The sequence below is a fragment of the Phyllostomus discolor genome, chromosome 5, assembly GCF_004126475.2.
Source record: "Phyllostomus discolor isolate MPI-MPIP mPhyDis1 chromosome 5, mPhyDis1.pri.v3, whole genome shotgun sequence".
Classification (NCBI taxonomy): domain Eukaryota; kingdom Metazoa; phylum Chordata; class Mammalia; order Chiroptera; family Phyllostomidae; genus Phyllostomus; species Phyllostomus discolor.
Genome location: NC_040907.2, coordinates 143,524,071 through 143,540,122, shown reverse-complemented (window position 1 = coordinate 143,540,122; position 16,052 = coordinate 143,524,071). Strand labels below are relative to the sequence as shown.

Genomic DNA, 16,052 nt, shown 5'->3' with positions numbered 1-16,052 from the left:
TATATAATATACAGCTTGATTCTCTTTGAGGAAAAATTTTTTTTTCCAGGAGCACAAAGTTTATTAAGGGATTTTTTTATTCCATTGCCTAACTCTTCACATTATAGCCAGCATATCACCCAGAGTAAGAATCACATATGAGGCAGGTGACTTCTCTGTGCTTGTGCAAAATAAGCTTAATCTTATTTTACGTGCAGTTCTAACAAGGATACCTATCTAACTTCCCACTGCACAGAAGTTGGGGATATATACATTTGAAGATGGAATCTACTTACAGTAATATATGAAGATGTTGAAAACAATGACAAATTATCCACAAAAGAGAAAGAATAGATACGTTCAAAATTCAAATAACTCCAAATAACTGAAGTTATTTGGTGTAGGAGAAGCAGTTTTACTCATCTCAAGAAATCCTAAGGAAACTTTTCTATTACATCTCAATGCAATAGTTTCATAAACTTAGATCATTGAGAAGATGTTAAACAATATTCAATATGTGCTTTTTAAAAAGGCAGAAAAAGTGTGTCATAAGTGCATGCATAGTTCCATCCAGAATGGTTTAATTTTTGTGTAGTTGTGGAAATTAAAGGAGTAAATCTTAGTCATCTAGAAAATTTCCCTCTTTTTCACAAAGGATCTTGAGTTGGTTGCTGACCATGTGTTATTGCTGCTGAGCTGCATGGCCCAGATCCCCCTTCAAGTCTAAGGCACTTACTCGATTCTAGTGGCAGGATAGGTGGTGAGTCCTCTCTAATGTTGTTTTTCTCCATGAGAACCCAAGGTTATGCTTCCTTCCTGGGACAGCCTACATTTAATGACTTGTCCACAAAATGGGTAAAAAAGCCCCATCTCTCAAGAAGAGCTATCGCATACAGAGTTGGCTGAGTCACCTTTTTGTTACTGAATCCCAACCCAGCTTCTCATGCCCTCATCTGCTCTTTTGCCTTTTCCCCTAAAAATGTTTTTTTTAAATAACATCCTGAGTGTTAATCTTCATCTCCTTGGGAACATGACCTATTAAATGATCATAAGGACATTGGGAATCTCTGTTTCACTGATCTTTTCTTCTGTCTAAAATTCTACAGGTGAGCCTGGGCTGGTGTGGCTCAGTGGATTGAGTGCTTCACTGCAAAGCAAAGGGCCACTGGTTCAATTCCCAGTCAGGACACATGCCTGGGGTGCAGACCAGGTCCCCAGTAGGGGGTGTGAGAGAGGCAACCACACATTGATGTTTCCCTTTCTTTCTCTTTCCCTTCTCTCTCTAAAAATAAATAAATAAAATCTTTAAAAAAATAGGATAAAATTCTACAGATGAGATCTATACTTTAGGAGAAACCAGCAATAAGAAGAGAACTTTCACAGGCTCCCACCAACAATTTCATCCAGTTTCCTGCATATGTATCTATATATGAACATTCTGACAGCTCAGAATTATAGTAGGAGATAAAGTAATCAGCCAAGAGTGAGGATCAACATAAAAACATGCTCTTATTTCTCCCATATGATGCCTCATTTGCTCCTGCTTCCACCCTACTTCTTTCCTTTACAACTTTGTCTCATGCTCTTTTGAACTCACTTGCTTCCACCTCAACCACTCCCTCAAAGGTGCCATTATGAAAGCTTTTATAACTTTAGGCTGCCCAGTCCAATGGTCAGATTTCAGACTTCATTACCCATGGCTTAACAATAGCACCACCCAGAGTTGGTCACATTCTCTTTCTTAAAACACTTCTCTCCCTTGACTTCCAGAATACCAGAAACTCCTGGTTTTCCTGATACCAGTCATTATTATTTCCTAGTTTCTTTTCCTGTTTCCTCCTCATCTTCTACACTAAGAGTGGCCCAGGGCTTAGTCCTCGGATGACTCCTCTTTTCTGTCTGCACTTCTCCTTTGGTTATTGCATGCTGTCTCATGTACTGATGACTCACATTTTGTATCTTCAGTCCAGTCCTCTCCCATGAACTCCAAATTTTTATTATAATTGACAGTTCAACCCCTCCACTTGAATCTCCATTAGGCACCTAACATTCAGCAGGTCCAAAACTGAGCTCCTGCTCTCCCCTGTCTCATCATCTTTTCTCATAGTTTTCTTCATCTTGGATAATGACATCCCCGTTACTCCAGGTGCTCAGGCCACAGATCTTGCCAATCATCTTTGACTCTCTCTTTCCCTTACACCCATATCCCATACATAAGCAAATCCTGCTGATCCCACCTCCAAAATATATTTAAAATAAACAGAGAGCCTAATCTTTATTATTAACGCCCCAGGTACCCATACCCTGCCATCTAGGTCACCACTGTCTCTCAAATGGGTTAGTTAAGAGCCCTGTAACTGGTTTCTCTGCTCCAGCCCTGTTCCCCTTCAGCAATGAGAAGGATCCTGTTAACAGCATCACATTACTCCTGATTCTGTAGAGGATCAGTAGGTCAGATCATGTGACTCTTCTATTCAAAACTCTTCTGTAATTTTCTCTTTCACGTAAAGTGAAAGCTGAAATCCTTACAACAGCCAAAAATCCCTGAGCAGTGTGCCCTCCTAAACTTCTCTCCCAGTCTCATTTCTCTCTCTGTCTCTCATTCTTAATCTGATTCATCTGCACAGTAAATAGGCCTTAATTCCATTCCTTAAACATGCAAGTGTAGTTTAGCCTCAGACCTTTTGCACTTTCCAATCCCTCTTCCTGGAACATCAGTCTTCCAGATATACCGTGTATATGACTCACTGCCTGGCCTCCTTCATATTGTTACTTAGAGAGTGGCTGGTGCTATTCCCTGTGTAAAATTGTTGTGTATCCTTCTGATGCCCCTTAATATCTTTCCCTGATCTACTTTTCTCCCCATAGCACTACCATTATCTAACAGACTTTGTATTTTACTTTTTAATCTTTAGTATCTTCCCTGCCTCCTCCCACTAGTGTATCCCTACTATCACACTGATAGTAGGAAGACAAAGATTTTAGTCTATTTTATTTATTGCTGTAGTCTAGGACACATACTAGGTGCTCCATTAATATGGTTGAATGAGTGAGATCAATTCAGTCCAGAGGCTGTGAGCACACAGCGTTTCAGAGCATGGGTGGGCAGTCAGACTGCCTGGGCTATATCTGAGCTACACTATCTGTAATAACTGTGTTACCTTACGTAAAGTATTTACCCCCTGTTTTCTTTCACCATGTGTACAATAAGAATAATAATTGTTCCTATATCCTCGCATTGTTGTTGATATTACATTATATGAGTGGAAAATGATTAGCATGATGACCAACATGCCTGAATAACCACTAGAAAGAAGTCTACATCAACTAAACTATCTGCTTCAGCCAGTTTTACCTACCAGTGGTGGTGCCCTGGGAATGACCAATGTAATGTAGCTTCTCCTGTCCAGTTTTCCTTAACATGAAGTCAAGTGTGGAAGGAAGGTCATATTTAGCCATTTCATCAAAGCTGCAAGAAAAAAAGGACAAAATAAACAACATGTTTCTTGTTATAATTTCTGAAAGTCAAACATATTTATACCTAAGGGTCTGTTTGAGAAACTGAAAACTAGATTCTCTAAGTGTTGCTGCTTGTAGAACATTAGTGACTGCCAGGTGCTTTCTGGGGTGGTTCCTTACAATCAGTTGACACCATTTCTGATGCACAGCATTAAAGCTGCAATTTAATAAAAATGGAACAATATCTGTAGCTGGTGATTATTTGTATCCCTAAAACAATGTCTGATTTAATAATCAGTTGTATGCACTGTTACACTGCATTTAATGTGAACTATGTCCCTCTCTATTGTATTCTTCACAACTCAGCCAGAATGAACTGTTGGAAATAAAAGTGGGGAAGACTTTTCTGGTCAGGATGGAGGCATAAGCAAACACAGCTCACCTCCTCACACAACCACATCAAAATTGCAACTAAAATATTGAACCACCATCACTCAGAACCATCAGAAATTAAGTTGAATGGAAGTCTGACAATCACAAAATTAAAGAAATCACATCCATCCAGACTGGTAGGAGAGGTACAGATGTGGAACGGGCCAGTCCAACATCCACATGTAATGAGTAAAAATTCAGGAGGAATATCTCATGAGTGAGGAGTCCCAGCCATACTCCAGGTCCTCCAACCCAGGGTTCCAGTGCCAGGAGATAAGTCCCCATATCTTCTGTCTACAAAAACAAGCAGGGATTGAGTCAGTAAAAGAAACTTCTGGAGCCCCAAGTAGTTCTTCTTAAAGAACTCCCACACAAACTTAACTTATCCAGACTCACTCCCTCTGAGTTCCAGCACTGGGGTAGCAGCTTGAAAGACACCAGTGACATACAGGGAGAAAGTGAAGCATCTGGCATGAAGGCGAGAGCTGGGAAATAGCTTTCTCCCAGACATAAATGCAGTCAGAGACCAATGTCCCTTCTCACAACAGAGTCAAAAAGCCAACAGACTGGTGCCATATCTGAGACTCCATCAATCTGGCTAAAACTGTTTGCTCCACCTTGGAAATCCCCAGAGACTCCATCACATCCCATCTATGGGACTACCCAAGAATTAAATGATTTGCTTCATTGAGTTGACTATTTTTGAATATCTTATTTTCATTATGGTAATAGTTTCTCAGATGATAGAACTTATTAAAATGTATACTTTAAGTATGTGCAGTTTATTGTATGCCAATTATACCTCCCAAAACTGTTAAAAAATATTCTAAAGAAATTCAGCTTGATGTTAATTTAAGTGGTCTTACTTACTTTTATATTTTTTGTACTTCACAATATTTCTACAATCTGAAAAAGATAAAATTTTAATAGTATTAGCAAAAAAATGACTTTTATCTGTTTAGAAAATGAGCTTTTATTTGTCTCCCGATTCTCCCCTCTGTAACACATACCCAGGCTAACTCCCCCTGATCCTCTAGGACTGAGCTCAGTTGTTTTTTTTTTTACAGAGAGCAAGCTTTCCTTGACTTCTAATTAGGTGCCTGTGTTAGGACTTCTAGCTTTATAGCCTGTGCATAAATCTAGCATTGTTCTGATCACATATGATTATACTCATCTGTTTATTTATATATCTCCTTGTGATCTCTTTGAAGACTGAAGTTACTACTTCATCAGTGTTGCATTTCCAAAATGAGCAAGACTCATTAAGTGTTCAGGGGGGAAAAAGTTAAGGAAAAAGGGTGAAGGAAAAGAACAAGGAAGGAATGAAGGGAGGAAAAGAGAGAGAGAAATAGAAAGGAAAAAAAGGAAAGGGGGAAAAAGGCTATACCTCTATTCTCTGAATTTTTCTTCCCATAAGAAATTCTGTAGATCTCAAGAATATAACTGTCTTCAGTCATGCCATCATATTCTTCACTTGGGTATCCCCAGTAAGAAATCGTCTGACTCTGACGAGGAAAAACAAAAACTTTTTTAGCTTACTTCTTTAATGTTTCTAGTAAGTAGATATTGTTATATATAATTAAGCATGTAATAGCTTAAATTTACTATAATTCTAAATGATGACAATCTCTTGGTTTTATAGGTGTTTTAATCCTCCAGTACTTACAGCATTCATAGTCCTTTTAGGGCTTGCAGGATTTGATCCTCCAAAGAAATAATGTGTAGTTCCAAGTGCAGATATCAAATTTTCCACTGTTAGTAATAACCACATCTACCTGAAGTAGAAGAATAATTTCTGCCAAGGTTAACCTATCACATTTTCATAGCACTCCTATTTTCTGTTAATTTTATCTTCAGGTTAAGTAGGGAAATGCTTAGGTTTTGTTATATTCTTTTGAGCCCAAACCTGGGACATGTGGGTACTAGTACAGGCATTTTAATGCTTAGTATGTTTTCATTCTTTTTGATTCCTTTTGCTTAAGAACATTTTCCATTTGGTTTTGAAGTGATATTGAAAGAAACTTAATTGATTAAAAAGTATTCTAATTTTCTAGCAGAATATCATATTCTTATTATGCCTTATGTTAAAGCTTTGGCCAACCTGTTTTGAGAGTTCGAAGTTGGGGGTGGTGAGGCATTGTGTGGGCATTTGACTCTCATAGATTCAATCTCAATATAATATGTATTCAAAGCTATCATGATGTTTTTAATATTATTTATTCTTATTTAATATTAATAGTCTCCAAAATATTTATCAACTTGAGGTAATTATGTGGATTTAAAAGCTACTTCTACCTTCTCAAAATGCTACTGTAACTAGAGTAATGTGAATACAATATTAGGAAAATATTTGTTCTTTAAATTTTTTGCTATGATATGACCTATTGAAAGTACTTAGATAGGCTTTGACATATACACCTTGATAGTGCATTGGATGATAAGATAATTTTTTTCACAAGTGTTTAGCAATTAAAAGGAACGTCAGTATCATGATTTGAAAATGATTATAGTAATTTCTCAATTCAACCCCCTCATATTTTACAGGTAGGAAATAGCAACCTACTTCCTAGATAATTTAATGGTAATTTCAAGTTGACTGACTTAGTGCTATTGTTTCAGTTATCAATCTTTCACATAATTGTTTTGTCAAAATTGGCAGGCTTTGGCAAGCTATTTTAAAAAGTCAGAAAACATATGTCAAACTCCAAAAAATATCTGCTACTCTTATTACAAAAGCTTAATTTCTTCAATATTTAATTAGCTTTTACAAATCAGTAAAGAATACCAATGGCAATTGAAATTGGTACAGTACATGTAAAAACATTTCATAGAAATAAAAGTGTCTTAAAAGCTTAAGACTTAAAAATGTTTGCAAAAATTCTCAATTTCATTTTTCATCAATATAATATAAATTAAAACTATAATGTTGCAACAGTTTTCACCTATTTAATAAAGTCTGATAAGTTATAGTAATGGCAAAGTTATAAAACAGACACTTAAATATTGTTTATGAGGGTATAAATATTTGAAAGATCTTTAAGAGGAATGTGGCAATACTTACAAAAATTTATAAAGTACGAACATTTAAAATACATATCCTTTTCAATCCACATTTAGAAATTTAGCCTCAAATGTAATTACAAATGTGCCTACATATATGTATTACCATGTTCATTAAAGCATTGGTTATAATAGGGGAGATTTGTAACAAATTCAATACCTATCAGTAAAGAACATAATTTTATAAATTATTTTGCAACTAAACCACAGAATGCCATGCATATTGTTTAAAAGAAAACAGTAAGGTAGATCTGTGCGTGCTTATATAAAAAGTTGTCCCAGAGGGATTATAATAGCAAGGCATAGAATTCAATGTATTTAGCATATATAGTATAGTATATAGAGCACCATTTATGAAAATGAAAATGTGTAATTTAAAAAGTAAAAATAAATCACCAAAATTGTTAGTTTTTTTTTGTACTTGTAAAGCAATACAAGTCAAGAGGACAGTCACAAAATGTATTTGCTATAAAACATAAAATGTTTTGCATTGAAAGTAGCTTAACTGATGAGCTGACTTACTAGATCTAATCTCTCATAAAAACCTAGTAAGTTCCAGCTTAAACAGGGTTTTCCAACCTAAAATTTAGTAGCCTTGCTTTTTAACATGATCCTTGGAGCAACTGGTTAGCATTTTTTGTGAAACAATAACTAGGGGTTTCACATACACTCAAACTCAGTAGACCAGTAGACCTCAGTAATTCTTTTAACTTTTACATTTTGAATAAAATTACAATTTATAAATTTTCTTTTTCCAAATGATCATTTTGACAACACTCTACCATTTTGCTCTTCTGATGGCCATTATCCCTTGTTTCTCAGCACATAAAGAATATTTGACATTAGACCCAGAACATCAAAACTTCCTATATGCTATAATCACAAACAACAATTTTAAGAATATTCAGATATTAAACTGGGGAAAAGGCTTCAAGTAGAAGGGACATTTGTCTTCAAATATTGGAAGGAATGCAATGTGGAGAACAGTTTTATATCAGTTCATTGTTAGTGTGCTGTAGGAGACCGTTCTGCGTGGTGTGGGCCCAGCTCCCACTCAGAGATGCACAGAACCCATGCCCACGGATAGGTTCTCCCATGGGGAATCAGGCCTGCAATGTGCGTAGGCTGGTTTGAGCGTTGCTTTTGCTAAAACTGCCTCACCCTGATTTGCAGCAAACATTTACAGCAAAGTAACTTCCTAAAATCCTGGCTAAACCTTCCAAGGATGAGTGTAACCTGTTCAACCACTCTTGCCTTTTCATTTGCAAATATCCCTCTTCTGTGATGTGATTAGTGGCATGGCTCCTTGGTTTTCGGTAAAAAAAAATAACCACCTAAAGCCAACCTGTGCATAGCAAATGAGTTCCATCATGTAATGTGACCAGAAAAAGAAATAAAGGCCTCTCACGGTGGAGGCTGTGGTTTTTTGCTCCTTTTGAGAAGCCACTTGCCCTTTTCCTCCACAGGACTTGGTAGTCTGTATGAATGTCTCTCCCCCATCCACAATGTGCCAGACCCCATGAGCCGGGGTCCACATCTGTGTGCCAGAAATAAATAATTCAATGTATTTTATTAAAAAAATGATTGAATTGTAGGAGCAATACTTGAAGGTCACACATAGAAAGATTTGAATTCGATATAGTGAAGACTGGTAGGATCCAGATCTTCAGATTCAAGTAAGATTCTTTGAAAAGTGATGAGTTCTCTGTTGCTGACGATATTTCAACAGAGGCGTAAAACCATTTGTCATAATTCACATAGAGTACTTAGCATAGTGCCTGACTTACAGTAAAACCAGACTAGAACCCTCAAGACCTAAATCTGACCCTCTGGCCTAATAGTTTGGTCTCTTATTTAGCAAATGATTAGATATAACAGAATCTCTTTAAAATGGATTTTTAAAAACTAAACCATGTCTTCACAATCATATTTTAGGAAGGGACAAACTAACATGTAAAGACCAATGAGTAGTGTTTTAACATTTAAACCAGAAGACTTTGATCCAATATTTCAGGAATGCATAATTTTATAACATCTATTGACTCCACTAAGTAATTTGTTATTGTGAAGTGAGGGCATCTGACCAGTAGTTTGAGTTATCGAACATTCCAACAACCCAGTCATATACATGTGCTCAAAGATGTTCAGGGAAGGATGACAAGTTCTAAGATAGTAACAATAACTAGTATTTTCAGAGAGCTCACTGTGTGCTGGGCAGTGTTCAACATGTTACACGTGCAAGCGAGTTACCTTCTCTAAGATGGTTTCCTCTTCTATAAAACAGGGCCAGTAATAGTGCATGTCCTGAAGTTATTATGAGAATTCATTAAGATAATAAAAGTAAAGTTCTTAACAGCATATTAGGCATCTAGTAAACCCTGGGTAAATCAGTAACATATCAGTTATAATTAGTGTCATCTCATTAAATTCTCTGTCTAACTCTATGAGGTAAGTAGCATTATACTCCTCATTTTATAGATGAGCAAGCCAAGGCTGAAAGAGGACTTCCCCAAGCTGTGTATAGAAAGCAACTGAGCTCATATTTGACACTAGGAAGTCTATCTCTAAAGACTATGTCTTCTCCACTATAAATGTTTCTTCAGGATGAATGTAGGCCAACATCTATAAGGAACTACTTGGGATAGCCCCAGAGAGAGTTACTTAATTTGATCCAACATTATTTGAGGTGTTTATAATTTGAAGATATATGTTAGTAGCCTATGAAGTTTGACAAGAGTATTCTTAAAGGTTAATTCAATAACTGTTAGTTTGTGTGAAATTAAATTATTCAGTGTAACATATCAATACAGCCAGTTCATGAGACACTAGAGGACTGATGTGTTATTTCTCAAAAGAGAGAATAAAAGATACAACACTTCCCTATTAGACATCCATGACAAAAATGCCAAACAAACAAATTTGTCATCTAGTAATTAAGAATTTTATGTAGTTATAAAAATAGAAGAAAAAATACATCAAATCCCAGAAGAATAAGCCTTAATTCAAGTAGACACACTTATATAGATCAATATGCAACAAATATTTCATTTAAAAATGCACAGTTGGGTTAAAGAAAAAATGAACCTAATAATTCAAATATCAATTTTGTTCAGCAGAAATTATGCTCATGGTTCCCTAAGAAATATGATTATGTTTCTTTGAAAGTTTAGTATTGTCATTAATCTTTTATTACTTCTTATATAAAAAAACTTCAACAATGGCCGAATTACTCATTTACTGATTAAATTGATATAATGTCTTTAATATCCTCACATCATTAAGATGTAAAATGAACATCTAAAAATCAAATACTACATTCAATTTAACATACTATTGAGTTGTCAATGTTTTAACAGATTTTATTTATTTATTTTTAGAGAGAAGGGAAAGGAGAAAGACAGGTAGAAAAACATCAGTGTGGGAGAGATATGTCTATCAGTTGCCTCTCACATGCCTGCAATTGGGCACTTGGCCTGCAACCCAGGCATATGCCCTGACTGAGAATTGAACCGGTGACCTTTTGGTTCACAGGGCAGCACTCAAACCACTGAGCCACACCAGCTAGGGTGAGTTGTCAATTTTAACTTTAACAATCACAAATATTGGCCAAAGAAGCTGTGATGATTAAGAATGATTTAGAAAACATTAAAAATGATTCTTGATGGCTTAAACATATAACACCATTGAACTAAAAGTATAATGCAAGTTATTATGTAGTATGGCTCAAACAAAGAGACCTAAAATTTAAAAAAATCTTTTGCATAAATACAATGCTTAAAATGTTTAGATTATATAGTTAGACAACCAACTGCAAATACATGTAATCAGCAAGGATTCTTTATCATTGTCTTTGACCAGGGTCTCAAACCTTACAGATAATAGTCTAGTTAATACACAAAACCCAACCCTGCTCTTTGAAAACATATGGGGACGTCTATGTTCCTGATTGCTCACCACAGTGCCTGGTGCCCTGGAGTAGCTGGTTGTGAGGGAGCAATGAGATTTTCTGGCTTCCAAGACTCTACATGTATCTGAAGGAGAAGGCAGTGAGTGACAATCGACAACTGAATCTAAAAAAGCAAACTAAGCAAACAACCAGAACAGGGACAGAATCATAGATATGGAGATGATGTGGAGGGTTATCAACTAGGAGGAAGAAGTGGGGGAATGGGAGAAAGGGTGTAGGGATTAAGAAGCATAATTGGTAGGTACAAAATAGACAGGGGGATATTAAGAATAGTATGGAAAATGGAGAAGCCAAAGAACTTATATGCATGACCCATGGACATAAACTAAGGGGAGTGTGCTGGAGGAAATGGAGGTACTGGGCAGAGGGGGCAAAGGGGTAAAATTGGGACAACTGTAATAACAGTAATCAATAAAATATATTTTTTAAAAAAAGAATCTGAATTGAATTTTATGAGACTGTCCTACTGATCTTCATGTGACTAGCCACTGTGCTGTTGTCTGGAGCATTTGACATTGTGCAGGGAAGAAATATTTATGCAGAAGCCCAATCAACTGCTTATAGGATGAGGGATTTGTGAGGCAATATTATACTTTGCTGAATAAAGCTCCAGAATATTTACACAGGTTTTATGGCAGGAATTCTTCTTATGTTCATGGTGGAGTAGATGCTATTGAAAAGCACCAGGGGTTGTTTATGGCCAAAATGATATATGCCACAAAGTATTGTCTCTAAACTTCAGTGAATGCCATGACAAAATTTGCCATGTGGATGTTCAGACAACGTTGAATGATGGAGTAGTTTGCTGTCTAATGGTGGATAGCCTGAGAAGAAGTTTATGCAAAACTTGGTCTGGCTCCTGAGGTACATGTTCCAAACAAGTTTTACGTTCCCAGTTATATGCTTTGTTATAAGGAAGAAGTATTTGGTGAATCTAAACCACAACTTGATGAAGAATCAGAAGATGAAGTAGAAGAACAAGAAAAAAGGTGACCACCTCCAGAACCTGTACAAGAAAATACTAACAGTGGATACTATGTAGCTCATCCTCTGACTAATGGCATAGAGGAGCCTTTGGAAGCATCCTATCATGAACCTGGACCTGACCCAGATTCTGAAACTGAGACAGAAGAGCTAAAATCAGCAGTGAGGGAGAAGAACTTAAAAGAGTTAGAGAAGTTTACTTCTACTACAGCCAAACCTGTTTCTCTGCCTCAGGAACCACCAAAGCTGAGAGTTGAACTAATAGTTCTGTCTTGGTCACCTCATGAGCATGAACAATGAACTAGAGAATGTCTTGGTTTCCCTCCTAGAGAACCAATCTAGGGAGTGTAGAAATGGAACAGAATAAATACAACAGCCATAGAATAATTTGCTATCCAGTCAGTCATCAACTTTTTTGGTAATTTGCCACATGATACTGATGAAAATTAACTGAAAGCATTCTTCATGAGTTTTGGAAGCATTATGGAATTTCACATCGATACCAAGAGTATTCAGCAAAGCTTCCAAATTTTGACTTTGTGGTTTTTGATGACTCTGAACCAGTTCAGAGACTCTGAAGTGCAAAACCAATTATATTTAAAGGGGAAGTGCATTTAAATGTGGAAGAGAAAAAAATAGAGCCACAAGAATGAGAAACTAGAGATGGCGGTGATGATCAGAGGGACTTTGGGCACAGTAACTGAGGTCTTGGTGGTCCACATGGAATAGTGGGTGGCAGGATGATGTGTGACCAGGATGGAAGAGGACCTCCTCCAAGAGGTGGCATGGCAAAAAAAAAATTGGCTCTGGAAGAGGAACCAAGCAGGTGGAATGTCACTTCACAGGACAATGTCGCTGAGGCCCTATTGTTGGCAAAATCTTGGCAACAGTGGTACATTCTTTGTGCTGTTTGCATTCCTGTTGATTTATTTGGGCTTAGGTTAAAAATGTGACACGGACTTTTTCATCATTTTTTTGATGTGAAAAGCATCCTTGGTTTTGAGTTAAACTGAGGTAGACATTATTTCCCCAATTTCAAAGCAGGACTCAAATTGTTAATTTATAAATCTAGACTTGGAGAATTAAGGACTGAAGAATGACGATATCTTAAATGATTTACAACAAAATGAACTTCTTAAAAGGACATGCCCAACTGATTTCAGGTCCTTTGAGTAAAAAAAAAAAAAAATCCTGTCCTGCACATTCCATTTAAGTGTTACTATTTCTGCCTGTTAACATTGGAGACACAAATAGTGCAATAGGAAAATCTTGCCTTTTTTCTTAGCTCCCCCCAAAATACAAACCAACGGAAACTTGTTATGCATGCATCAAAATGCTCTAGTATGTACTCTGAACACATTACCATTGACATCTACAATAGGAGGCAACAGGCAAAAAAATCTTTTATCATTTTTTCCAGGAGAGGGTAGTTTGAGAAATGAGAAATTTATCTGCTTGCTTTGACCAGGCTGCGAGTATAGTCCAGAACTTCAAATGCTTTGCTCTTAAAAACTAGAGCAGATTTAGTGGCCCCATATCTCAGATTTTTCTACCTGCCCCTCTTCACTACAGGGATGGCTTGGTGCTCAACAAACTCCCCTTCCTCTTTTTCCTTCCTTTAAGCTGTGCACAGTGAGAGTTGTCTTCACCATATTTTTGTTCTCTAATGGTGTAACAAGCATGATTCTATTAATGCATCATTCTATTAACACATCATTCCAGCTTTGCTGGTAATTTTGAACAGTACAGTGTATGAATTGCTGTGCTGCAAAGCCAAATAGCTGCAAAATGTTGAATAATTAGTGAGGTGTATAAAATTGCAGTATCTTTAAAATTAGTAAAGTTAACTAGTATATTATTCACCTTATTCTTTAGTTAACAGCTTTGTGTTCTCTGTGGGATGGAGTCGGGTGTGTTTGGGAGGGAGAGGGGAGGAAGCAGTTATTTGAATAAGTCTCTTGTTGACTGTTCTCTTAGCATGAATGTGAACATGGAAGCAGATGACTTGAGAGGTGCCTGGAAAAATCAGTCAAGTTGATGTACATTAATAGTGACATTTAAAAGCAGTCAGATTCCATTAATGGCAAGTAAACCCAAAGTGAGGACACTGTATTGTAAGCTGTTCTTTCAGCTTAACAATAACCCACAGCCTTTGGACCAACTAAGGACACTGCATTTTTCAGAGAAAAAACAGCAGTTCTTAAGTGTTTGCATTTTTATTTTGGGGGAAGAGAAATATCATGAATTTTGCACAATTCTTGAACTGATGTCACCAGCCAAGTGGTTCTGAATTTAAGTCAGGGACATATCTTTTATTTGAGCAAATTTTGCAGCTACTGGATTATTGTCTGTCTTTATTGCAAGTTCCAGTAAACAGCAAGAGTGTCAAAGGATATCTAATTTATGCTTGAAGTAAATAACCAGTGTCTGACGTTTCAAGCTAGGAGTGGAGTAAGTAAGAGTGACCATTAAAGCTGCTTGTTAGCATGGAAGACGTCTCCATTCTATCTTGGTAAAAACAAAAATGAATTTGACATCGTAGCAAACTAGTTTTGAATCATGAAAACTGTTTGCCATTTTGTAAACTAGCAAATGATGCACATATTTTGTTTTTCATGTACTGGACAAAATAAGTAAAATCAAATCTGTTCCCTTGTTTTCTTTGAATGAGGTCTTCCATGTTTAAGGGAAAGTCTTGCCCTATTGCATATATTTTGAGGAAACACATCTATAATAATTACCATTTGGGGGGGACTTAAGGATTCTTCTTTGTCCTGTTCAAAGCACATTTCACATTTTCTATGTATAGTACTTGAAGTTCTTACCAGAAAATTTATTCTGAGTTTTGAAGTCTTTATCAAACTACATTTAAATTAACGCTTTATTGTCAGTTTTTATAGTATATTTTCCCTCTACTCTTTTCTTTCTTTCTTCCCATTCCGTATATCTGAAATTTCCAATCCAGGATATTGCCATGCCTCTCATGGAAACTGTTCTGGCCCCAAAAGTAACAGCAGATGCTAAGTGTGGTAGGAAATTAGAACGAAGCGTCATTCAGCTTAAATGCCATGAATAAAACTTTAAAACATCATATGGACAAGTTTACATTGTGCTTGGTCACCAGCCATACTGTGGACTTTTAACATTGTCCCCAAAAGTTTTCATATGCTGTGAAAAGGGCTGTGAAGAAACAGGCTTAAATGCCATGAATAAAACTTTAAAACATCATATGGACAAGTTTACATTGTGCTTGGTCACCAGCCATACTGTGGACTTTTAACATTGTCCCCAAAAGTTTTCATATGCTGTGAAAAGGGCTGTGAAGAAACAGAGGACTATATGAAAGAGAAATGCATTATTTCACAAACTCAATAAGAAAATTCTTGGTGCTCATGAAATGACTCCATTCAATTGTCTTCATAAAATTCCAAAGTTTCTTTGTCTCTTGGGAGAGATTACATTGTCCTTGTTACTCCCCTAGAAACCTAGACTCACCCTGATCACTCTGAATAGTTAGCACAGACACTTATACAGGACAGATGTTCATAACCTGGAGTCCATGTAAACATGTGTCTACTTAAGTCTGTGCATTTCTAAAGTGAGTAGCTCCTTTACTACCATTGGATTCTTGAGCAAAATTCAGGGAATACTATGACAGTAATATGAAAGATAAATTCATAGTGTTAAGGAAAACAATTTCAATGATAATGACACCCAGAGGAAGATTTGCGTCTAGTAGGAAGATTTTTTTTATCATGCCAATGATTTTATAGTAAATGCCCCAAAGTGTTTCATGTCCCCAGGTCATATTCAATTGATTGTAGAAGGTAGAGACAGAGGGTGAGTGAGGTTAGGAATTTGACAGGGTAAGTTGCTAGCATGCTTAGGGTTATCCAGTAAGACCTTTTCCTATCTACAGAGTAACTGGGGTATGCCCGTCAGTCACTTGGTACTGTGAGGGAGTAGGCTAACTGGATACACAGAAAGCAAAGAATTTTCACAAATAATTACACTTAAAAATAACATTAGGTCTTTGTAAAACCATACTTTACTAGAAGGGAATGTGTATTTTATTAATACTATAATTATTGGTGAAAGGGAGTTGACTTTAAAGTCTATAGCTTCTCGTAGAAAGACCACTTGCACATTTGTAAAATATAAAGGTCCATAC

At 36.5% G+C, this 16,052-nt stretch overlaps 1 protein-coding gene across 1 annotated transcript in view; it reads right to left on the bottom strand.

Moving 5' to 3' along the window:
* Window positions 1-16,052, bottom strand: part of LOC114497078 (lipase member K) — a 92,877-nt gene that overhangs the window by 60,177 nt on the left and 16,648 nt on the right. Inside the window, exon 6 of the mRNA XM_036026960.1 lies at window positions 5,258-5,375. Within this exon, the coding sequence (XP_035882853.1) occupies window positions 5,258-5,375 (118 nt within the window). The remainder of the gene's footprint in view (window positions 1-5,257; window positions 5,376-16,052) is intronic.